The 22663-nt window shown below is 48.8% G+C and overlaps 8 protein-coding genes and 2 non-coding genes across 10 annotated transcripts; 3 read left to right on the top strand and 7 right to left on the bottom strand.

The window, feature by feature from the left end:
• Positions 1–491: 491 nt before the first annotated feature.
• On the bottom strand, positions 492–577 carry EDB82DRAFT_t14. The gene has a single exon. It is a non-coding gene; the product is annotated as a tRNA-Ala (tRNA).
• Positions 578–1597: 1020 nt separating this feature from the next.
• Positions 1598–2558, top strand: EDB82DRAFT_30491 (uncharacterized protein). Its single transcript, XM_025731392.2, has 2 exons — positions 1598–1825; positions 1872–2558. The coding sequence occupies exons 1-2, from the start codon at positions 1689–1691 to the stop codon at positions 2308–2310; spliced, it is 576 nt and encodes a 191-aa protein (XP_025590421.1). The 5' UTR covers positions 1598–1688; the 3' UTR covers positions 2311–2558.
• Positions 2559–2805: 247 nt separating this feature from the next.
• EDB82DRAFT_421435 (uncharacterized protein) lies at positions 2806–4363 on the bottom strand (the record flags this gene model as incomplete). Its single annotated transcript, XM_025731393.1, has 2 exons — positions 2806–3481; positions 3531–4363. 2 exons carry the CDS (start codon positions 4361–4363, stop codon positions 2806–2808), a joined length of 1509 nt encoding a protein of 502 aa, XP_025590422.1.
• Positions 4364–4701: 338 nt separating this feature from the next.
• Positions 4702–5600, top strand: EDB82DRAFT_484962 (mitochondrial 37S ribosomal protein uS11m). Its single transcript, XM_025731394.2, has one exon. It carries the CDS (start codon positions 4816–4818, stop codon positions 5503–5505), a length of 690 nt encoding a protein of 229 aa, XP_025590423.1. The 5' UTR covers positions 4702–4815; the 3' UTR covers positions 5506–5600.
• On the bottom strand, positions 5601–7072 carry EDB82DRAFT_484958 (PPPDE putative peptidase domain-containing protein). The gene is made up of 2 exons (XM_065608230.1): positions 6494–7072; positions 5601–6422 (listed from the first exon to the last, which is right to left on the bottom strand). The coding sequence occupies exons 1-2, from the start codon at positions 6593–6595 to the stop codon at positions 5784–5786; spliced, it is 741 nt and encodes a 246-aa protein (XP_065465438.1). The 5' UTR covers positions 6596–7072; the 3' UTR covers positions 5601–5783.
• Positions 7073–7216: 144 nt separating this feature from the next.
• On the top strand, positions 7217–9106 carry EDB82DRAFT_484955 (P-loop containing nucleoside triphosphate hydrolase protein). The gene is made up of 4 exons (XM_025731396.2): positions 7217–7587; positions 7662–7733; positions 7791–8276; positions 8488–9106. The coding sequence occupies exons 1-4, from the start codon at positions 7513–7515 to the stop codon at positions 9037–9039; spliced, it is 1185 nt and encodes a 394-aa protein (XP_025590425.2). The 5' UTR covers positions 7217–7512; the 3' UTR covers positions 9040–9106.
• A 562-nt stretch (positions 9107–9668) lies between these two features.
• On the bottom strand, positions 9669–9750 carry EDB82DRAFT_t13. Its single transcript has one exon. It is a non-coding gene; the product is annotated as a tRNA-His (tRNA).
• A 454-nt stretch (positions 9751–10204) lies between these two features.
• Positions 10205–12003, bottom strand: EDB82DRAFT_470530 (uncharacterized protein; the record flags this gene model as incomplete). Its single annotated transcript, XM_025731397.2, has 2 exons — positions 10205–11936; positions 11996–12003. The coding sequence occupies 2 exons, from the start codon at positions 12001–12003 to the stop codon at positions 10205–10207; spliced, it is 1740 nt and encodes a 579-aa protein (XP_025590426.2).
• A 2056-nt stretch (positions 12004–14059) lies between these two features.
• Positions 14060–18540, bottom strand: EDB82DRAFT_30300 (uncharacterized protein). The gene is made up of 3 exons (XM_025731398.2): positions 18067–18540; positions 15044–18019; positions 14060–14983 (listed from the first exon to the last, which is right to left on the bottom strand). The coding sequence occupies exons 1-3, from the start codon at positions 18395–18397 to the stop codon at positions 14325–14327; spliced, it is 3966 nt and encodes a 1321-aa protein (XP_025590427.1). The 5' UTR covers positions 18398–18540; the 3' UTR covers positions 14060–14324.
• A 1772-nt stretch (positions 18541–20312) lies between these two features.
• Positions 20313–22091, bottom strand: EDB82DRAFT_425131 (amino acid permease/ SLC12A domain-containing protein; the record flags this gene model as incomplete). The annotated part of the gene is made up of 3 exons (XM_025731400.1): positions 20313–20977; positions 21033–21743; positions 21827–22091. The coding sequence occupies 3 exons, from the start codon at positions 22089–22091 to the stop codon at positions 20313–20315; spliced, it is 1641 nt and encodes a 546-aa protein (XP_025590428.1).
• Positions 22092–22663: the final 572 nt, after the last annotated feature.

The raw sequence follows: 22663 nt of genomic DNA, 5'->3' as shown, positions 1-22663 counted from the left end.
TGGCAGCTCTAATAACATTACGTTCCAAACATGGGTAAATGACAGGCACCCTCGGAGCTTAAGAACTAGGCCGTTTAGCGACAACGATGTTTTTTTCGGGTTTCACAAACCTTTATTCAGAAAGACTGGGCAAGCAAGGTTGATCATGGGAGATGTACTTACTAGATCTCTGTCTGAAGCTTGGGGCTTAATGCCGTGTCTTGTAATAATATTTCCAACCCTTCGATTTTTGGATAGAGACAATTCCTTACCTCTGCGCTCTGTACTCGGGACAGAAATAACATCGACCTTGTGTAAGTGAACTCTAACTAGTTGGAACCCTTAAAGCATCTCCTGGGGCAGCTAATGGCATGATGCTACGTTACTGACAGCACAGCATGAGGCAGCCTATCCGTGACATTTAACCCGCCATTCTTTATGACCGACTTTTCCTCAACTATGGTCGACGAAAACGAAACGAAACAAACAAGCAGCAAAAATGCAAAAGGAAATGGAGGCTGAGGGATTTGAACCCCCGGCCTTTCGCAAGCATTTGAAACAATGCAAAGCGAACGTGATACCCCTACACCAAGCCCCCGTTTTCTTGATTTTTGAGGTGCAAAAGATAGTTTATGATTCCCGCGCTGAACATATACGCAGTTATCCCAAAGAGAATACCACGCTTCCAGATGATCCGTCAATAGATTTACTCAGTTTAAAGCCTCACTGGTATCTTTATGTTGCACCATATCGAGTAATCTGATCCCTATCTGGCACAGCTGAATATCAAGTTCCAGATGCAGATAAATAGACGTCCACGGTTTAACACAAAAGACGTCTTTGTTTACAGAACAACCTCAAAGTTCGCAGTTACTACAGAGCACTTGATCGACGTTTATGCTGATGGGTCCTGGTTTGGAGCAATCAACTCAGGTTTTTCATATTGTAGTGTGCAATGGGAGGTACGTTTTGGCCGTTATTTACCATCATTGTGTAAGTCAAGGCGGTGGCACCTATGTACCTACCTACTACCGGTTGATGGGTGACAAGTAGATTTCTTTGAAGATGAATTTGGTAGTTGATCGAGGTTGGAAGAGGAAGAAGTTGCTACGGCCCGACAGAAGCTTTTTTTATGACCAGCATCATAGAGTTCAAGCAGCTACCGTATAAGTCATGCGTATACTAGAAAACCTAGTCTTGAGAGAACCTTTACTTAAAAGATTTATTAAAAGTTTAATTCGCAGATATATTAACTTTTATTGAGAGCCTTGAAGAAACTGAGAAGGTCTGGGCGAAAGTTGACGGATCAAGAAAATGAAATATACCTTAGTACCTACCAGGCAACGCACACTTATATGAAGGCAAAGAAATGGGTTACCCAAAGGAAGGAGGTGCGACCTCACAAACACTCCATACCTATTCTCTACTTCCTTCTCAAACTTTATTCATTCATCTGCAACAACCTAATATCTCGGCTACCCCGTGACTCAACGGCGAAGAGTCATCCTCAACCCCGGTATAATTGATCACCTACATGTAAATATATAACATGTCTCAGCATCCTTTGAGTATCGACATTTTTTTTGTTCCGCAGTTAATCAGTAACTCGACCACGATACAATACCAGGGCAAGACATCATACAAGAACAAGACGTGATAGAAGCTTGAGACGCCACACAAGGCCAAGGTACATTTCAAGTTCACAAAAAATGGCATCCTCTTCCGACCCCGGTCCGGTCTACTTCTGGAAGGAGTCTGATCCAGAAGTTGGATATCTTTCACAGTGGTATTACTGTCCTTTTTGCGATGACAAAGATGAAAGGATAATGTACAAGACCGCTGAACAGTAAGTGTTTCGAGTGCGACTGTAGATGGGAACTAACCGTGTTAAGCTACATGATGTTCCAAAAGGCCAAGCTTTTTAAAGACGAAGATACAGCCATCGAGGTGCTCAGAGCAGCAACACCTCGCAAAGTAAAATCCCTTGGACGCAAGGTCAAAAACTTCGACGAAGCAACATGGCTCGAACATCGCCGTGACATTGTACGACACGGCAACATTCTCAAATTCACTCGTGCTATTTCAGAAAAGGAGTGCAGAAAGGGCTCACCCAGTGGTAAGCCTCTCGAGGGATCATTACTCGATACATTGCTATGTACGGGTGACAGAGAACTTGTCGAGGCGAGTCCGTTTGATCCTATTTGGGGTATTGGGTTTAAAGCCGCCGACGCAGAGGCTGCGAGGGGTTCATGGGGCGAGAATCTGCTAGGGAAGGAGTTGATGGCGGCCAGAAGTATTCTGAGAGAAAAGAGAGATCAAGGACAGCTGTAGATCGTTCTCTTTCTCAGGACTGGACAGTTCATTTTACTCGGTACAGACACAAGAGTACTTTGAGGCGATGCGCCTACACGCTATAATAGATTGGAATGGCCTCTAATGTAAAGGCAACTTTTGAACCTGTCTATAGTCCATGCTCCTCCCGCCGCTGATAATGCCGAGCCCAATAGCCCTATTCTCCTCAGTAATCATACATACAAAAGCCTCCTTCAGAGGCAAGCAGAGCGGCGTGGTAGTCATTTTGTTTTGCTGATAATCAGCCCCAGATCCATTCTCCCAGAAATGCATGTTTTGTGTTGATGTGTTGTGTGGTATTGGTGTTGGTTTCGTGTCGAGAGCCCGCCCTGGTATTTTCACATGATGGAACATATTGTACAGTTATTAAAACACATTAGGCGATGCTCCTTTGTTCGCCATTCCTCTCATCTTGCAAGTATCCAACAAATGCAGATCCCAACCCCTGACGCCGCATTGAAATGATCGTGCTTTTTAGTACCAGTCTCGTCCACTCTTCTGCATTTCAATCAGACGCCAGCCCCGTGTCTCAGGGTTGTTGACGTCTTCAGGTACTCGTGTGATACCAATTGCGTAAGTGACGAGTTGGACTTTGTCCTCCATACCAGCGGCAAGCTCGTTTGTCTTGGCGTTACGGTAGACGTGGACTTCTTGCGTGCGGCAGGTGACGATAAAGACAGGAACCTCGCCAGGGTCGAGCATGCGCGCTCGCAGAATGTCGACGTTTCGGATATCCAGAATCTTTCCATCAGATTTCATACCAGCCTGGAGGTACTGCTTGGTCAAAGCTTCGTACACGGAGTACTGAGCAGCGGAAAGCCACAGCTTGAGTGTCTCGGTCTCACCCTTGACATAGGCATCAAGCACTTCGGGAAGGATGTACTCGCGAAGTTCCTGAAGGAAAGGCTCCGTCTGGAAGCTGGGGTCCATAGATCGGAACTTCTTGATAACCATGGCAGTCTCATTCTCGGCAAAGAAACCTCCAATGCGGTCGGTGATGCTTCGAGCGGTCGACACCAGAGGGTTCTCAGACTCGTCATACTTGCCCCTTAAGCTGAAAAGTCCCTGGACGTACTTGTTCTGGTCGCGGAAATCTCTCCAGGCCTCCTTCCAAGCAGCATCTTTGTGAACGGTTACGCTAGTACCAGCGCTGCTTTTTTGTTAGGGCAGTTCCAACAATCAAGACAAAAGATACTCACTTGATGTCCTCTTCCATGGCTTCAGGAGCCTTGTAACCCCGCTGTTTGTCGAGAGCCTCTCGGCGTTTCCGTCGCTCCTCTTTTTCAACCCAACCACCATACCGGGAAGAGCTGCCGTCATCAATAACATCCTTGACGTTCTTGTAAGCCTCTGTATTTCGGATAGGCTGAGTGGCCTTGTCCACAGCATCTCCAGTGACGTTGGCGGCCTTTCGAACACCTTTGACAACTGAAGTATCCCAAGTCCAAGAGGCACCCTTGCCAATGGCACCCGCAGTTGCCTTGGCGCCCTTTCCGAGGGTCGAGGACACAGCACCTGTAGACTTCTCATAGGCTTCACGAGCACGTCGCACACCCTCGCTCTCCGCAAATTGGTTTGCGGAGGCCGCAATTTGTTTCGTTGACTCGTTCCACTCCTGGGACTTTTGGAATTCGGTGTTCATAGTCTCCATGAAGACCTGCCAAGGTGTTTTGTCACCATGTGGAGGTGGGGGAGGGGCATCTTCCTTCTTCTTGTCCTTGCCCTCACCCTCACCCTCACCGTCTTCCTTTCCCTTTCCTTCCTTTTCACCATTCTCACCCTCATCCGTCTTCTTAGACTGCTCCGCCTCAGGCTCCTCAGACTTGGCCTCGGACTTGGCGCCTGTTGGCTTCTGTTCTTTTGCGTCGGCAGGGGGAGAAGGCGAGGCCTTCTGCTCAGATTGAGGCTTCTCTTGGTGTAAACGGCTGGAGAGGTGGAAGAGGCGGGACTGTGCTGTATAAGTAGGGGTGCAGCGAAGCTCGGCGGGCACGAAAGAAGACCTCAAGGGAGATCGAATGGACCCGGGAAGCATTTGGCATTGTTGCGTGGCACTGTTGCGTGAGGCATTCTGAGAGAGCTGAGATGCTAATCTGCAATATGCGGGTGATCTACCAGCGGATGAGACATGAGCAGAAGCCCGTGACAAGGCAAGCTCCGAGGAGGCCGTCTTTCTTGCGAGGGAGTTCATTATTGCAACAACACAAGTAGATGCAGATAAGAAACCCTCCAAAGAAGAACGGAGCGTGGATATAGAATATGGACGGTGGAAGGTGGTGGAATTCCCCGAGGAAATTTTGGTTTGCGATCTCGGTCCGGGGGCGGAAAGTCAAGGAACATGAGCGCCGAGACGGCAAAGCCTCGGTAGAAATTTCAATCGGGTCCCGGTGCATGGGGGAGCTACCGACCACGAGTAAAAATTAACCAGGCAGGTCATTTGATTCAACCCAGTCCAATTCCAAGTCCACGACAGGCAATGCGCACAAGATGAGTCGCTCATTATCGAGTCGCTTCGCAGCGAAGTCTCTTTTCCAAACTACCCGAGTTACGGTCCAGACCGTCCGATCAATCTCACAAACGACTCCCCTCCGCGATGATAAGCCCAAGAGCCGACCCAGTACAGCCTCAATCCTAGAGAGCATCTACGGTCCACAAGATACGGCTCAGGCCCAGTCTACACCCAGCAACAGTGCCATGGCCAATCTCTCTCAAAGCCTTGTATTCAAGACTCTTGACAAGACCAACATCGATACGAGTGCCTTGGGCAAAAGATCCCATCGCAAGGCCCAGGCCAAAGAGGACGATCTCGAACCCTACCACTTTCACATCTACTCTCACAAACACAACACTCACATTACCTGCACCAAACCCAATCGCGAGCCTATAATTTCCCTATCGGCTGGCAATATTGGATTCCGCAAGTCCCGCCGTGGTACCTTCGATTCCGCCTACTCCCTTACCAAGTACGTCCTGGAGCGATTGATCCACACCGGATGGCCCGTAAAGATGAATCGGTTGGAAGTTGTGCTGCGAGGTTTCGGTCAGGGACGAGAGGCTGCTCTCAAGGTCTTGATGAGCCCCGAGGGCAAGGTCCTACGAGACAAGATTGTGCGTGTTGCCGATTCGACAAGGATCAAGTTCGGAGGTACCAGGAGTGAGAAGCCCAGACGTCTGTAAGCCAGATGGCCTGGGGTGTGCGTTGGAATTTGGACACTTTTCGGAATATGTTCACGCCAGACTATCACTTCGCCGCGCAGGCCATAAAAGTGAATGTACTATACTTTGTACGACATGTACTATACAAATGAACAAAACCAGCTTGCTTAGGTCTGCAAGTCCCAAAAGAACGATCTGCTCCCGAACTACCAAACCATTGGTATCGTGCTAACCCATAAACAAAGTGCCTCGAAACTCCAAACTCCGATTGAAAAGCATGCAGCCTGATTTATACTCGATCATCGCAGTGCCCTCTCAGCTGGAGGTAGGCGGCGTCCGGCAGTGTCGCGGAGCGCTTGTTTGCCCTTTCCACTACCACCGCGTCTCCTCTCATCTTCGGAATTCCAACCGTCATCCCCACTGTCATCGTTACTATCCGTTAATAAATGGGGATTTGTTGATTTTAGCATGCCCGTGGTCTCATTCGAATTGTCATAATCATCTAGCAGTGCGCCTTCGCTCGTGTCATATTCGGGTGGCTCGATCCAGTCTCGAGGGACGACACAAGGCAATGCGACGCCGATACTAGCAGCACGATTCAACCACCCTGGACCGGATTGTCCCGTAAGCCGCTTGCACAGATATGAGGTGAAATGGTTGCAATTCTTTGTAAGAAGGTTGTACGACGTGCCGAGAAACTCGTCAGAAGCAGTCCGGAGAGTTGCTTCAATCTCTTGCTCGGTTGCAAGGGTGAATCCGTGGAGGATCTCGCATCGGAATGTGCCTCCAGGCGGTTCGGTCTTTGGTTTTGTCCAGTACACACCAGTGAGGCCCCGCTTGTCATGTCCACCATATGCGTATTCCTTCCCGTTGATGACGACGCCTGAATGGAGAAGTGAAGCGCCTACTGTCCACAATACTGACGACAATCGGCCGGGCTGTCAATGCCGCGCGTATCAGCATCTTGATCATTGAGGTTAACAAGAAGGAGTAGGTGACGTCTACCTACCGGCAATAGATCATAAACGTGAATGGTGATTTCGGTCTTGGATAAAGATAATGTCGAACGGTGAGATCTACTCACCGAAGAGCTCTTCTTGGGACGAGGCATTCTGACTGCGACAATAATTTTCGGGGACGTCGAAAGTGGCTCGAAGCTTGAGGTTCGCAGCTGATGAGTTGAGCGGGGCTGGTAGGCGAACGACCGGGCTATGCTGATATATAGGTAGGCGCTATTTCAGGTAAGTCTCAGGTATTGCAGGCAAGCGCCTTGTCACAGCAAACGTTTTTGATGAACAAAGAAGTGATGGTGTTGTCTAACTTGGAAGGTTGATGAATAGAACAAAAGCTAAGGGAAACGCAATAACAATGAAAGAGAAGGAGGCGGAGAGTTCGGGCCGCGTTCAGACTGTTCCTGTGAGATCAGAAGCCGGCCAAAAATCTTCTGGGGTCAGATATTTCCAAAGACGGACGCCTAAAACGACAGCGTTTGTTCTGTGACATTCCGACACATCCATACTAAAACATGCTGTGCCTGTCCACTGGATCCAGGGTCTTGCTGCACGCGCACGGGTCACAGTCAGTGAACTGTACCTGCCTGCCAAGCTGTTTTCGTCAGCCAATGACGTTATTGTCATAATTTCTTCGGATTAACACCTTTACCGAAGAACCGAATTCTTGGCACGGCCCAACCTCTCTAAACCCAGCAAGGTGGGGTCACGAACAAATTCTCATCTCATTTTCCCAAGCTCCGTCGCAAAATAAAAAGTGAAATCTTTTCTCTCTTCCTCAAACCTTTTTCTCTTCCCTTTCCTTCGTCGCCGCTCTTGCTCTCGAAGCCGTCCGAGGTTGGCTAGCTGCCAACCTAAATACTTCAACACGAAGTCCTTCAGATCATCTCTCTTCTTCGCTTCTTCCTTTCCTCTTGCACCCCGCGCAGCCAGCTCTGCAGCTCTTGGAAACGTTCCATTCACGCGTTCCGGTCTAGTTTTCTTTGTTCAACATCGTAACTACGCCAAGTCAAGAAAGATGCCTCCCAAGAAGCAAGTCGTTGAGGAGAAGATCCCCCTGGGCAGGCCTGGAAACAACTTGAAAAGTGGTATTGTGCGTCACTACCTCACAGGCTATCCTTGGGGTTAAGCCATGACATACAAGCCATGTACTAACCGAACCTCTAGGTCGGTCTAGCAAACGTCGGCAAATCTACCCTCTTCCAGGCCATTACCAAGTCTAACCTCGGTAACCCAGCTGTATGAAGCCCCCTCGCCATCCGCCGTCTTTAGTATCGGGGTGCTGACAGCATCAAGAACTTCCCCTATGCCACTATCGACCCTGAGGAAGCTCGTGTCGTCGTTCCCGATGACCGGTTCGACTGGCTCGTCGAGAAGTACAAGCCCAAGTCAGTTGTTCCCGCCAACTTGACCGTCTATGATATCGCCGGTCTGACTCGCGGTTCATCCACTGGTGCTGGTCTTGGAAACTCTTTCCTGTCCCACATTCGCGCTGTTGATGCCATCTTCCAGGTTGTTCGTTGCTTCGACGATGCCGAGATCATTCACATTGAGGGTGACGTGAACCCCACCCGTGATCTTGACATCATCAGCGAGGAGCTCCGACTCAAGGATATCGAGTTTACTGAAAAGGCTCTCGAGAACCAGAAGAAGAAGACCCGTATGGGTGGTCAGAGTCTGGAGCAGAAGAAGGCTGTGCAAGATCAAGCCACGCTTGAGAAGGTTCTAGCCTGGCTCAACGATGGCAAGGATGTCCGCAAGGGCACCTGGGGCCCCAAGGAGGTAAGAAAAACTTTTTTTCGCTTTGCTTTTACCACATCCTGCTTTCCTGATGACAAAAGGCCAGAAGGCCTGATCTAACCCAGCTCGTCGAATGCCTCAACTATTTAACGCTTAGAGGCATAGTGAGATAAACTTTACTCTGATTGCAATCCCTTTCATTCATTCATGTTTGAGACGCTTTGATCGAGCCTTTGCTGACTCGCTCATTTAGATTGAGGTCATTAACCCTCTCTTCCTTCTGACTGCCAAGCCCGTTGTCTACCTTGTCAACTTGTCTGAAAAGGACTTCATCCGCAAGAAGAACAAGCATCTTCCCAAGATTGTCGAGTGGATCAACGAGAATGCCAAGGGCGACCCTCTCATTCCTGTCTCCGTTTCTTACGAGTCTCGTCTCACTTTGTGCGAGACCGAGGCTGAGGCTAAGGAGGAGCAGAAGAATGCCGGTGCCGACTCTGTTCTGCCCAAGGTCATTCTTCAGATGCGAAAGACCCTGCAGCTTGGCAGCTTCTTCACAGTTGGACCTGATGAGGTCCGACAGTGGACCATCCGCAATGGCACCAAGGCGCCTCAGGCCGCCGGTGTCATTCACAACGATTTCGAGAAGACCTTCATCCAGGCTCTCGTCTTCAACTACAACACCCTCAAGGAACTCGGTGATGAGTCTGAGGTCAAGGCCAAGGGCAAGATCATGACCAAGGGTAAGGAGTACGTCATGGAGGACGGCGATATTGTCCACTTTAAGGCTGGTGCTGCCAAGGGCTAAGCCTACAACATCACCTGCGGTATTTAATTCTATAGAAAAAAAGTTAAATGCAATGATGTGATGAAGATTATTTAGTTTATCTCGTGCTCGTGTAAAATTCTAGATGTTCTGTGTCATATTGCACCTTGTTCTGCCTCAGTGCCTTTCACGATGGAAAGGAACCATTACTACAGTGAAGCTATCATCTCAGTCACTGGCCTCATTCATACATTCGCAACTGTTGCGCTTCGATAAATGAATGCTGGGGCACTTGCGTTCATCCAACTCTATTATGTTGTAATCTCTGAGCCTTATAGGTTACAAGGCCAAGCGCTGCAACCAGATGAACCTACCCTATGGACAGAAACCAGTATTTCAATATTGCCTAATCAAGTCGATCAACATTTTGTATGGTAGATAATGCACAATGGTTATTCGTCTTCTATAGTACATCGTCTATTATATTGAGTATCTACATAGACGACGGTACGCAAAAGAAACGAATCAAAACATGTGTATAGCAACACATTTCAATTTCAATTGACCTCTCCACATAATTGTCACTCATAGTGGGGTTGGAGGGGCAACTAAACCCTGCACAAAGGAGAATCCCCAAAAAAGACAAAAGAATAATAATTGAATTATTGTTTTGCCGTCAGCAAGACTCGAACTTGCGTTTTCAGTGCTTCGAAGAGCCACAAACTGATGTACTGACCCCTATACGATGACGGCTTTTGAAGTTGTTAAAAATTGTTCTTGTAGGTTAGTATATATGCATGATCAAACCACGAATAGAAAAGCTTAACGCCTGCTTTTTGGCCAAACACAGCTGAGAGATGATTTATGTAGCTTCATCGTGGTTTTGCATATACCTCCAATACATCCGAGAAGTTAGTGGAATGTATGATCTTTTGCTGCTGTGTCGAAGTGAAGGATTGCTCGCAATGGGGTAATCATGTACAACTTAATGCAATTTCTCATAATTGTTCCTACAATTAGGGTAGCCTGTGGTTACGGATGTGCACTGATGTTTAATCATTTTGACGTGTTTTTGTTTATTAAATACTAGACGAATTACGAACCCAAAAATGTTGTTTTCTCATTATCATCATGTCTTTTCTTTTCAATCATCCATTCATCTCGCGTGATCATAATCATTATCATGTTGCTAAAAGGCACCAGGCCCTTAGACACCACCATAACGAACTCCCCTCTTTCCAAGCTCCTTACGACCAATTGCATCCTCGGGCCATACCCATCCACGGCTTCGCTTGGCCTCGCGCTTCTCAGCCAGCTGGGGCTGAGGCATCCACGAGTCTCGAGAATGGGCCTTGCGACGGGTTCCTTCGGCCGGTGCGCCAATTTCAGCTCGCCAGTGGGCGTGTCCGACAGGAGTATCGTCAGAAGCAAGCTGGCACAGACCCCAGAGAGCGAGGCATGCTGTGAGAGGAGTTTCCTGGGGCAGAGTTGAGGCGCCACATTCGGGAGCAGAAGCGGCAAGTTGAACAGAGGTAACTTCAAGATCTCCGAAGAAGGGGGTGTTTGCAGTGCCGTTTCGAACAAGGACGAGCTCAATCTCTGTAAGGATGAAGCCGTAGCGGCACCCATGCTCGCGCATAGCATGATGGATAGCTGAGAGGCCGCGGAGGTACTCGACACGCTTGATGTTGCCCTCAACACGCATACCAGTGTTGAAACGATCGAAGCTGCGAACCAGACCGACGACACGGGCAGTGGGCTTGCCACCAAACATAGCAGCCGCAGTGGTAGATTCCCCAGAGGCGTTGGCAACGAAGAGAAGATCGTTCATGCCATTAGTCTTAGGAGGCACCGAAAGGTGCAGGGGACGAGTAGAAGATATGGCTAGGGCTGAGTTCAGCTTGGGTAGGTAGTATGAAGCATAGATGGAGTGGAGTTGAGCCTCGTTCTCAGGGTGACGAGAAGTAAAGGTAGGTTGAGAAAGCAGAGGCGCGGGAACAGGGTTGGTAAGAAGGGCCAAGGCACCAGGGAGAGAGAGAATGGCAGAAGCGTTGAAGGATGACCAAGAGCGAATGTTGCGAACATCCCACCAGAAGTGCTTAGTGGCGGCATCTCGCATGGGGAATGAGATGTGGCGGACAAGCGAAGCAGCGGGGTTTGTTGCGGTGAGAAAACTCAAAATGTTGGTGTTGGGAGTGGGATCCGGAGTAGCAGTGAGGCTTAAAGGGGACTGGGCTCTAGGGCTGTAGCTATAGGAAGCAAAGCCATAGTCGGATTGCTGCTGGGGGACCACAGAGGCGAACGAGGGCATCTGACGGTAGGTTGGGTAACCATAGCGGTCGATTGCGGTGGCATCAAGACTGGAAGCACGACGTGAGTGGGGAGAGCCAGAGATGTGAGTGGCAAAATTGGCAGGAGATGCAAGTAGAGATGCAGACAGAGAGTCGTCAGGCTGACTAGAGAAAGATGTGTTGACAGAGGCGATAGAGCCAGGAGTGTCAAAGTTGATGCTGAGAGACTCTGGGTTTGTGTAGCTACGCGAGTGCCGAGAAGGGTTGGGAGCAGGAGGGGTCATCATGCGGTAGTGACCACAGGGGGTGGGAGTAGGAGTGGCATCGATATCCTGGTCCTGAGAGCGGATCTTGGGGAGCAAAAGAGGACCATGCTGACGAACAGCAGGAGAAGCTCGAGGAGGCGTTGTCAGACGAGAGCAGAGAGAGCCATGGTCCGAGTCGACGGATACATTGGAGTAGACTGAGGCCTTTGATGATGAGCGAGAGTGGCCAGAGACATGTCCAGCAGCAGAGGCCGAGGCTGAAGCATATGCCATGTCGAGGAAAGCTTGGTCAAAGGGCAGTGATGACATGGCAGGAGGGGGACTTGGGCGCTCAATAGAGGCCGAGGGGAATGTGAAGTCAAAAGGCATGTCGACTGATAGACTTGGGATGATGTTAGAGACATTGTATAACATGATAGTATTGGTATATTGTTGACTCACGAAGACATGATGTTGGTTGTATTAGTTTTGTATGTCTATTGGTATATCGACAGGGGCCAGGGAGACCAGCTCCGTGGGATCGATGATGAAACAGAAAAGATGAGTTTCGTTAGAGCAAGGTCTCAAACCGGCAAGACTTTGCGTTAGGAATATAGCTGTGAAGCCTTTTTGTTCTGATGATTACGGGTTGATGGGAGTGAGTGATGCCAGATCACAAACAACAATAACAAATGCAAATAGGGAGGAGAGGAGACGGGGATGATTGGTAAAAGACAGGCTGATGATGATAATGAAGAAGAAAAGACAGACAAGAGACCCAGGGAGAGGCCGTCTTCTTATGTTGTCAATGAACCAAGGCACGCAATGGTTGGTGATGGGCGGCTGAGTTGGAACTCGAGCTGCAGCCGGAGCATGGTTAGCTTGGGCTCCCCGGCATAGGACCCATCCGATCCCACGATTGCCACGCACGAAACAAGAAACATTTTCATTGGGAACACGCAAGAGAAGATTCCGAAACACGTAAAGAGAGAGAAAGAGAAAGAGAGAGAGAGTATGGGAATTATCGCGGACGCGCTTGAACTTGCGAGGTGTAAGTTGTAGAGGGCATGATTGGCCAGGTCGTATTGACACTGTAAGCGCTCTATTGCTTGACAGCAGATGCATAAGTGCGAGAAAGACCCTAGACTGTGCAACACATCGCTACCCCAGTGATCCTCGCCAAGGATAGTGCTTTTCGGCTTGATGCTTTCGATGCACAAACCTGGCCGCTGAATGGCCCAGCGCTTGTGACTCATTTTTAGATCCTGGACTCGGCATATTTTAGCATGGAAACACCAGAACGCGAAAGACTGGAACTCTTGAAAGAGGACGCGGTTCTTTATAAAAAGACCGTGTCGTACAATCGCTTTTATTTACTATCGCGTCCTATACCAGTTTATTATCTCCAGGGACAACCATGGCTCAGGCCAAGGCCAGCAGCCCCCTCATTCATCTGTCGTCCATTCCCACACAGCTGGATATGCTGACATGACATGACATGACATGACATGAGCCTCATTCAGGCTCAGACTCAGACTCAGTCTCAGAATAGAAGCGGATTTCTCTTACCGGGTTTCAGTGGCCTCGGCCAAGCGAAAACCGTAATTGAGCTGTTAACCGCCCGGCGTCTAATATTAAAACACACATACAACAGTGGGCGCTTAAAAGAGTAGAGGTATATATAATGAATAATTTTGATATTAAAAAGCCCACCGTCGCACCATGACTCCGCGGCTACGGAAATTTGTTCTCCATCCACCAGATCATCTGCTCTTCTCTTTTGTCTGTTCATCATGGCAACTCAACCTATTCTGACTTACACAGCCTCAACCCCAAAAAGTATCAACCCCAGATACTCTCGCGATCCTGGCTCTCTCCTCTCATTCGCTATCAGACACGCGCCAGGATCCCACGCGCCCTGGGCCAATCAGCATCGAGTTCAGTCAAGAATCGCGAAAATCTGATGGCTTCGAGAGAATGAGTGGCTCTGGAATATGGAGAAAAACTATGCATGCATAGACTAGCTATGCCAACGTGGATGTGGATCCTTTGTGCATCTCTTCTGCCTCTTCCCGCTTCGTGTTTCATGTTTCATCTTACAAGTATCCATCTCCAATCCTTGTCTTCTCTGTTCTGGGCTTGACTCTCGTTCAACGCGTTCACCCATGTTACACTCTCTCGCTCACCCCTGGAGTCTCTGTCCTCGGTCCACTCTGATCGCTGGAGTTGCGTGCAACTTTGCGCCTTGTGCCTCTCCGTAGTGTACTTCTCACCTCAGAGTGGATCACTTGTGCTCAAGTACCTTCTGCCTCGCAATAGCATCGCAGACTCATGCCAGCCTTGACCCTCCCGAGTCTTGCGATTACCCTCTGCTGCTCCACTATCGTCACTCAAATAAGCCATGCCATCCGTCGCGTTGTGATTAATCTTTGTCTCTATAGACACCAACTTAACCTCTAATTAATCCCAACTCCTTGCTGACATTCTCTAGAGGACTGCTTGCTTGTATAATATGTAGATAATCAAACAGGTGCGATATAGGAACCGTCTTTGCAATTCTTCTCGCCAACTGGGTATTCGTCTAGGTATCCATCCACTCGCCCATCCTGCGTAAAGAGTCTGTTCTAAAGTAAATGCACATCAGTTTTAGCTTAGCGCAAACCAACCAGTCTGTGCCCTACCAACGCTCGACGCGTCTCTTCCAGCTATCTGAATATCACGCGTCTCCATGGTGTTATATGCTTGATTCTTATCCCACGAAATCTGTATCCACAATTGGTACTACTCGCCATTATGAAGCATCACCACGGCCTCCAGTATCGTCCATCATGACAGCCTCAGGCTCCGCCACTTGTCGAAGGACTAGTGACCTTGCCCCGTTACTCATTCCAGCCAACTTTGGACCCTGACCATCGGATCTTACCTTCCTGAGTGCCCTCAACATGCCATCCAACTTCATTCTTTCTTGCACCACCATCCCACGGACAAACTCCCGGATAGCCTGGCGACCCATCTTTTCATGTAGGTCTTGCCACCCTGCCAGTTCCCCAGCCACCGTCTGTTGCGTGTATCGAAGTTCCCTTGCAAGGTTTGCGGCTTCCTCCCTTGACTTCCGCGCCCGCTCTTCCTTCTCATCATAGAGCCGCTGTCTAGTGTCATCTAGGAGGCCAAGCGGCCACCTGGATTTGTTGAGAGAATTAAAGTTTCTATCCGCCTCACGCTTGGCCGCCCTCATTTCGGAAATGATGGATGGTGGTCGAGACAAGGACGCCAGGAGTGCCTGGACGGTAGATTGTAAAGCCAGAAATGATGAGTGAAGGTTCGCCTGCGGGTTTGACTGGGTAGGGACAATAGCTCGCACGTATGTCTCAAACGCCTCAATATGACTGGGAGGAAGGAACTGAAGAGTCGAGACGGCTCGGTGAAGCAATACTGACGAATCGTACATGTCTGACAGCTGGTTAGTTCACAAAACTTCACTGGATCGCATCGTTCATTCAGTATACGTACCTGCTGCAACAAGTCCGAGATTATTGGCGCGTCTCGTTGCACTCTTAGTCGAGTAGTTCACGCTTCTAATCATCTCTCGCGCATGGTTAACGAACTGTTCCACCTCTCTCACGTCCTCCACAGGCTCGTACTCGTCTCGTACTTTCTCTGCTCGTGTCTCTGTCTTGAGAAGCGTCCGTTGCTCCATCATATCCAGTTGCAGTTCTGGCACCAAGAAAAACTCCCACAGCATTTCATGGGTGGCAAATGTCGAATGCATCAGCATTATCTTTAAAAACCAGTCCGCTCGAGCTTGCATGTCTCGAAGGATAGCCCGCGATGGCTTTGATGGTATTTGAAACGGAGATCGCACATCGGTGAGAGACGGTATCCACGAGGCTGGATTTTCGAGCGCGAGAAGGCTCGGTAGATGTTCGAAATCCGAGAGCGAACGACGGCTTGTCGTTACCGTATAACTGTCATGGTCTGTTGGTGCGGCGGATTTCAACACCAATCGCACAGTCGCGTCTTCCACAAAAAATGCTCTGACTACACCAGTGATGCGTGCATCTGGCCCGGGTGGCATGCTGAACAGGGCAAGATCATCAATTTTGTTTCGTACATCATCATCCTTAGCCAGTTCGACCGCGGTGAGGCCTCTGATCTCCTTGGCTCCCACATCTACTCTTGGGTCGGCAAACAGAGAGCGGACCATGTCGTATCTGCCATATTTGCTGGCCACCATCAACGCTGTGAACCTCTTATCATTCGTTGCATTGACATCAACATCACAGTATTGGAGTATCCTCATGGCAAGACTCGCGTTGCTGACAATGTGCAATAACGTGTTCCCTTTGTTGTCCACATGTTCGTCAACATGCAAAGGCAGACTGTCATGCTGAGCCAATGCCGCCGCATTGAGCCCTGCTTCAACCATGTCTAGATAGTTTTTGTGATCGTAAGAGCGACAAAGAGCAAACAGCGGTGTTTGTCCATTCTTATCTCGCTGACGCCAAGGTATTAAGTGTCCGATCCGACTGATTAGTGCAGGAGCGTTGAAGAGATAGTGAGCGCAGCTCCGTCCCCAGATGTCTTGCTGTGCTAGGTATGAGATTAATTGCTCGGGAGTTGTCGAGGCTATGACGAAGTCAAGAGTCATATCGATGATTTGCGCATTCCCTATTTGAATAGCGGCACTCAACAGGGTAGTGTCTTCGTTGTTCATATCATCGAGAACAAAGGCTGGAGAAAAATAGTCTGCCAGAGAGAGTAGGTACTTTAATGTTTCTCCTCGGTCGGCTTGGATGGCCATCATTAGAACCGATTCTCCGAACGAGTTATTGGTTTGTGACAATCGAGCCACTGAGATGTCCCCCTCCAACGCGCTGCCGATAGTCCCAACACTTCCAGTACGAGAGTGGAATGAGATCTCGGAATCACCTGATATACTCCGGGTGTCCATTGCGACCTTCTTCACTCTTCGGATGGGTATCGTGAAGTCGTGCAAACGTGTTTCGTGTTCATCCTCCGCCTGGAAAGGAAATACGTGACCTAGGCCCGAACCATGAGAATAATGTTCGTATGGAGATTGGTCGTCAAACGAAAGGCGTAATGACGATCTTCTCGATCTTGAAGGACCTGCCGACCTCGATCTGGTGTCGTTTTGAAGACTCAATGCCATCGATGGACGGCGACTTGACGAAGGAGATTCTGACGACTCATCGTCCTCAGCGGCGCCCGAGCCAGGTTCCATAATCTTTTTGAGGTCGTCCAAAGTGCCTGTTTTTGCTGCATCCCAAAGTGCCTTGTTTCTCCTGCTGGCCCGTCGCAAACCGGCCGAGTCTAGGACAAGATACGCTAGGACTGCTTCGAATGTACTCAGAGCATAGCCTAGCTCGCCACTATCTACATCATCAATGAATATGAAATTCCTGACATAGATTAACCGAGCCTGCAGCTGCTTGACCTGTGATCGGATGACGACATAAAGCAAGAACGAAACCAATGTGTCTGCGTTAACGGTCATGATGGGCTTTTCTGACGATGCATCTGAAGTGGTTGTTTGCCCTTTTGATGAGTATGTGAGCTGCGATACAATCTTCATCGTTGATAGTAAAAGATCGAGCATGACTTGTGGGCAACTGGCAACGGAGATCTTCTTGAACTCTTCAACAGCCGGACCCAGTTGAATAATGAGGTCATGCTTCGCTTTCGAGCCGCCATCGATGGCAATACCAAGCTGAGAAATATCGATGAACTGCATCTTTCTGATCTTTGCCTCCAGCTCCAAATCATAAGGCCTCTTGAGAGCATTGAGTCTCGGCCACAACTGATTATGAACATTTTCTGTAACATAGCGTTCGATCAGCTTCTCTACAAGAGGTCCTGTTAGATCGGTGGTTGCGCCTAGAAGAGACAGTTGCTGCTTGTCTACTCCCTGGAAGAGATCAATAGCAGCTGTAACAGCGGTTTCGAGGGACGCCCTCATGATATCTTCATCGTCCTCGGCGTAAAAGTTCTCGGTCACCGGCAGCCTACTTTCATCACGCATGTTGGCCGATGCACTATTTGACCGAGCTCGTCTTGCAGCATTGGTGGTGGGCCCATTCGGCGGGGGGTCAGGAATGTGCTCGGCTGAGGGCGGAGGAGGTAGCGGGCTTCGGAAGACATTGTTGAACTCGATGAAGAGTTTCTCGAGGCCAGGCTGCATTTGGCGCGCGATCATGGGAAAGTTATTCAAGAGGTCGTGAAAGCTCCTAATATCCTTCTTCCGAGGCGCAGCAGTTTCAGTCGACTCGGCGTTTGGTATCTGTTTCTGGTCGGGAATCCTGCGCTTCCGTACGCCAGGAACGAGGACCGCAGGAACGATCTTGATTTCTTCCCAAATACCCACGAGAGGTCTTGAGATGTAGTAGAGGAGCCATTGTCGCGGCTCAAAGACGTCTGGGTAGAAAACAATGTCGTTAAGGAGCTGTGCTTGCGCAAGCGTTTTAAAGCCTGGATTTGGTAAGTACTATAACTTGCAGGGAATTTCAGTTACGCACCTTTGTTGCTGTATATGAACGCATCCTTGATTACCACACTCTTCCCGTTCAGAGTCGTAAATTGTTTTGCCTTGCCCCTCACCTCTCGCAGATTCTGACTCCCATCCTTGTTTCCCGCCGCGCCATTCGGTGCTGGCACGCGAAGGACATGGCTGGCGAGGAAGTCCTCTGAGGCGATGACCTCAGCGGGAGCAGTCCCGCTCTCGGTCTCGCGGAATGTGAGGAGAACATCCGTCGATGGAACCAGTAGGATATGGTGATGAACTGGTGTACACTGACTGGGGAGGGAGCTCTTGAAGAAGGCGGCCAGGAAGGGGTTTAGAGGTTGCATTCATTCGACTTGCGACCGGCCGTGTCGGAGCTCACTCGACCTCCCGAGGTCGCAACGTAAGGGACGATGTGTGAGTTGAATCGAGTTTGGGGGCCGAGGATATCGTGATCGGACCGAACGGATCGCTTGACACATGCGAAATAAATGCTGTAGGTACTAATCGTGACAGATAAAAGGACGTATATGCTTAAGGCGCAGTAGTCGGGCCAATTTTCATGGTATAGGTTGAGGCATTCGATAACGATAGCGATAGCGACAGTCAACCGATTGGCACAAATGAGTTTTTGATGAGGAGAGCGTATGCGTATGACGTGTGTGAGGTTGGAGATGAAAGATGGGTGATGGATGGGTTATCCTGGACGGTCGGGTCGGTAATCATTCAATGGGATGGTGTAGCGAGGGGCTTGGCTAATAAGTCAGATGTCGATCGTGATGATGATTGTTGAGAAGGCAGCTTCAAGAAGTCTAGACTACTAAGCCTTGACCACTTTGATAAGATCGTCGAGAGGCCTCAAAGTACCGGTACTTGGAGCAAGACAGTTTATAGTGCTGTCATCATGCATAAACTTCGAACAATTTGTACAGGAACTGTATGTCTTGCTTGTTTGTGCACCAGCCTGCTCCCAATAGCTCTCCGCACGGACCCCTGCGATGCCCCTGAAGGTCGGGGAATCAATAAGTCCGGGTCATAAGCAGTAGTCGGTAGGGTATTATCACATGTTACTGCGAATAGCTTCATTGTTTTGATGAAATATCAACAACAGACGTGGAGGTCAATGGTTAGTGATCGTGCACTGTTTCAGATCATGAAAGGATGGTGTGCGACACCATATTAGCGTGAGTGACGATGTTTCGAAACACACATATATCAACTCTCACTTATTCGTTAATGAATCCCACGGACTCGAGACAAGAAGCAAAGCAATAAGGGAATTGTATTGAATCTGCTTTTTTCTGATAATTCTGTTCAGGTGACCCATGGTCATACGGATTGGTATAAAATAGTTTCCATAGAGCCTTATCCGTAGATAGGTACTTCATATAGTACATATTTACCTAGCCCCCGAAGTTATAGCTTATTATGCAAAAAAACATACAAGAACCATTCTATTCTTGACAATAAACGCCTAAACATAGAATTCTACTCACACATGTGTCAGTAGTTAAATACCAAAGGCATGTTTGAAAATAATGAGTTATCTCAAACTTTGCTCATGAGTTACTATAAACCCCAACATGGTTGTCTAATTATTTAGTTACAGACCAAATCCTGTCTTGAAATGTTCTTATGGACACTCGATAGACCCCATCTCGGGATTCCAAAACTGAAAATGCCAAAAATTTCACTTTGCAGCAAGATTCGCTCCATTCTTGGACGCAAACCGTTCCCTTTGGGCCCTGGTCACCCCAGACTCGTATCCACTCTACATCACCCACGATCTTGTCAGTGCTGCGATGAACGCCATCGTCGACAAAAGAATAGCTTGGCCCACAGATCCGAAGTATCATATTGAAGCGGTCATGGTCAGCATGCCCTTTCCATGATGCCCATCACACATCGCCAACGCTATGCCGCCTGATTGCAAAGGCAGGCATCCATATGTTGTTACGATCGCAAAGGCAAGATTCCAAAGAACGCCCGAGGATCCCGGCGGTGAACTCATCGAGATTACGATGATAGAATGGCAAGAGATGCCTGTGACCTTCAGTTCAGCGCCGAGAGATTTCGTCACCGTTGTTCCCTTGAACAATATTATACATAGGAATCAGGGAACGAAGTGAATAAGAAATTAAACTGACTGAGCACAGAATCAAAGTGGAACATATATATGCGTGTGTCTAAACTCGAATCGTATACAAGTGATGGGTAAGATGGTACTGCCATCAAAAGTGAAATATAGCATTGAGCCTGGGATTAAAACCAAGCCCATACCTTCTTCCACCAAGGCAGCTGACCTGGCAGATCTCTTGACGTCGGACCGCTATTGTGATCCAGATCCGTCCTCCTTCCACTGTCAAGATCAATGCTCCAGCTTCGCTTCAGTGGATCGCTTCCACGCCACAAGATCTTGCAGAATACATAGATGATACCAAACAAGGGCACCAGGATATAAGCATCTACAAAGTTACCAGCATCGAACGGTGACAGCGTAGTCCAGCCCTGGACTAACGCCAGAAAAATGCAAGCCGCCAATCCAAACCAAGCAAGATAAGGAAATCCCAACGCCTTGTAGGGAAGCTCGTCGAGACTTCGGCCTTGAGCAACCCAGGCCCGACGGAAGCGAATATGGATGAAGCAGATGCTACCCCAAACAAGAAATGCACTGACGCCAGATAGGTTGACGATATAGCTGTAAGCTTTGGATGCGCCAGTAGAGACGTTCATCATGGAGATGGCGCCAACAGCATTAGTAATGAGGATAGCCCACACAGGGACACCTCGTTTGTTAGTCCAGGCAAATACCTTGGGAGCTTTGCCAGACTGAGCCATGTAGAAAACAGTGCGAGAGCCAAAGTAGATGGATGAGTTGATGGCAGATAAACAAGTGAGAAGAATGAAGGCATTGATAAGGTGAACACCTGTAGTAGGTTAGCACCAGTAAACATGGGGAAAAGAAAATTGCAGTGTACTGACCTCCTTCCCAGCCAGCATTCTCAATAGCAATAGTCATGGGACTCTGCAGAGCCTTGGAACCTCCATTGATGAGTCCACTTGCGTTAGCAGGACAAGTGATACCAAAGAAGAGAGCGGATCCCATGTAGACGAAGATGATCCGCCAAAAAACCTGGCGGATAGCTTGAGGAACAGCCACACCAGGGTTTCTAGTCTCAGTTGCAGCTACAGCAATAGACTCAACACCAGAGTAAAACGTGGCGCAAAACACAAAGACTGCGGCAACGCCTCGGAAGCCATTTCCGTTGAAAGCTCCTGGGTCACTCCAATATCTGAAGCCTAAAGGCTCATCTTGACCGACCAGGCCACCGGCTGCATAGATAATAGCGAAGATGAAGTATGCAGTCAACCCTAGCAGTTTCATGAGCGCAAGCCAAAACTCTGCCTCGCCAAAGGCTTCGACACCAAGCAATTGGAATGCCATGAAGACGGTCCAGAAGATGAGGAAGTAACCCCAGAGAGGAACGACAGGTCCCCAATATGTAAGAATACTGCAGATAACATTGTACTCATTGGCGAGAACGGCGGCCCAGATGACGAAATAATTCCAGCCTACAGCGACAGAGAAGGATTTGTCTACCATGCGCTCAGCGAGAGAAATAAAAGAGCCTCCACCAGGATACAACGTCGTCACTTCGCCAAGAGATTGCATGATACAGAAAGCGATGATACCTGTGAAAGTCAGCGAGAGTTCAAAGGTTAGCCTCAAGACGATATCTTAACGCGATCACTATATGGCAAGATGACCAACTTACCAACAACACCAAAGCCGATCAACAGCGCAGCTGGTCCTCCAACGTTCAAAGCGCCGCCTGCGCCAACAAGTAGTCCAGGCCCAATAATGCCAGCCAAAGCCATCATCGACAAATGTCGGTTCTTCAGACCGCGTTTGACACCAGAATCCGGGTCGATCGAGTCAGACTCAGATGTATCGTTGAGACGTGTAGAGTCATAGGTGTCGTAGGCAGACGGGCCATCACCAGCGCCGACATCCTCATCTTTGTTGTTGCGGAAGGCCATGTCGTTGTAACAGGCTATCTCAACCTCTTTAAAGAGGGTGAACTAAAAGAGGACTGATCGCCTAGCTGGACCAGTTGAGTGGCAGTACCAAGAGATGAACCGTTGAAATGCAGAGTTTAAAAATGTACCGGACCAGCGACCAAGATATAGACAGGCAATGAAATTTCTGCGGCAAGGAATGCAAAGAAAAGTCGATATAGAGTTGTGAGGCGGCTGTAGTAGTACTGACTTGCTTACCATTTTGCCATCATTAAAAGCCCGCTGGGCTAATGCAGGCGAGGGTAAGGCTCTGCATTCAGAGTAGGGATCGACCCGCTTGTTGATGGGTTCTCGAGAAGCTATCCTCATTAGGTTCTCGGGTCCTGTCTGGGGCTGTCACAGAACGCCATAGATATCGCCGATCACGACATGAAAAAGACTATAAAGAGTTTGCAAAAGTGTCATAAAAGTGGTGCAGTGGAGTTTGCTAGCGTCTCATTCTGAGATATCAACGACCAGTGAGATGAACGGTTCTGCCCTTCAGCTTAAACTTATAGTTAAAGCCCAGATTTTGTTAGCCAATATGTTCCAAT

Source organism: Fusarium venenatum (assembly GCF_020744135.1).
Source record: "Fusarium venenatum strain MPI-CAGE-CH-0201 chromosome Unknown EDB82scaffold_1, whole genome shotgun sequence".
Lineage (NCBI taxonomy): Eukaryota > Fungi > Ascomycota > Sordariomycetes > Hypocreales > Nectriaceae > Fusarium > Fusarium venenatum.
This window is presented reverse-complemented; position numbering and strand designations above follow the sequence as displayed.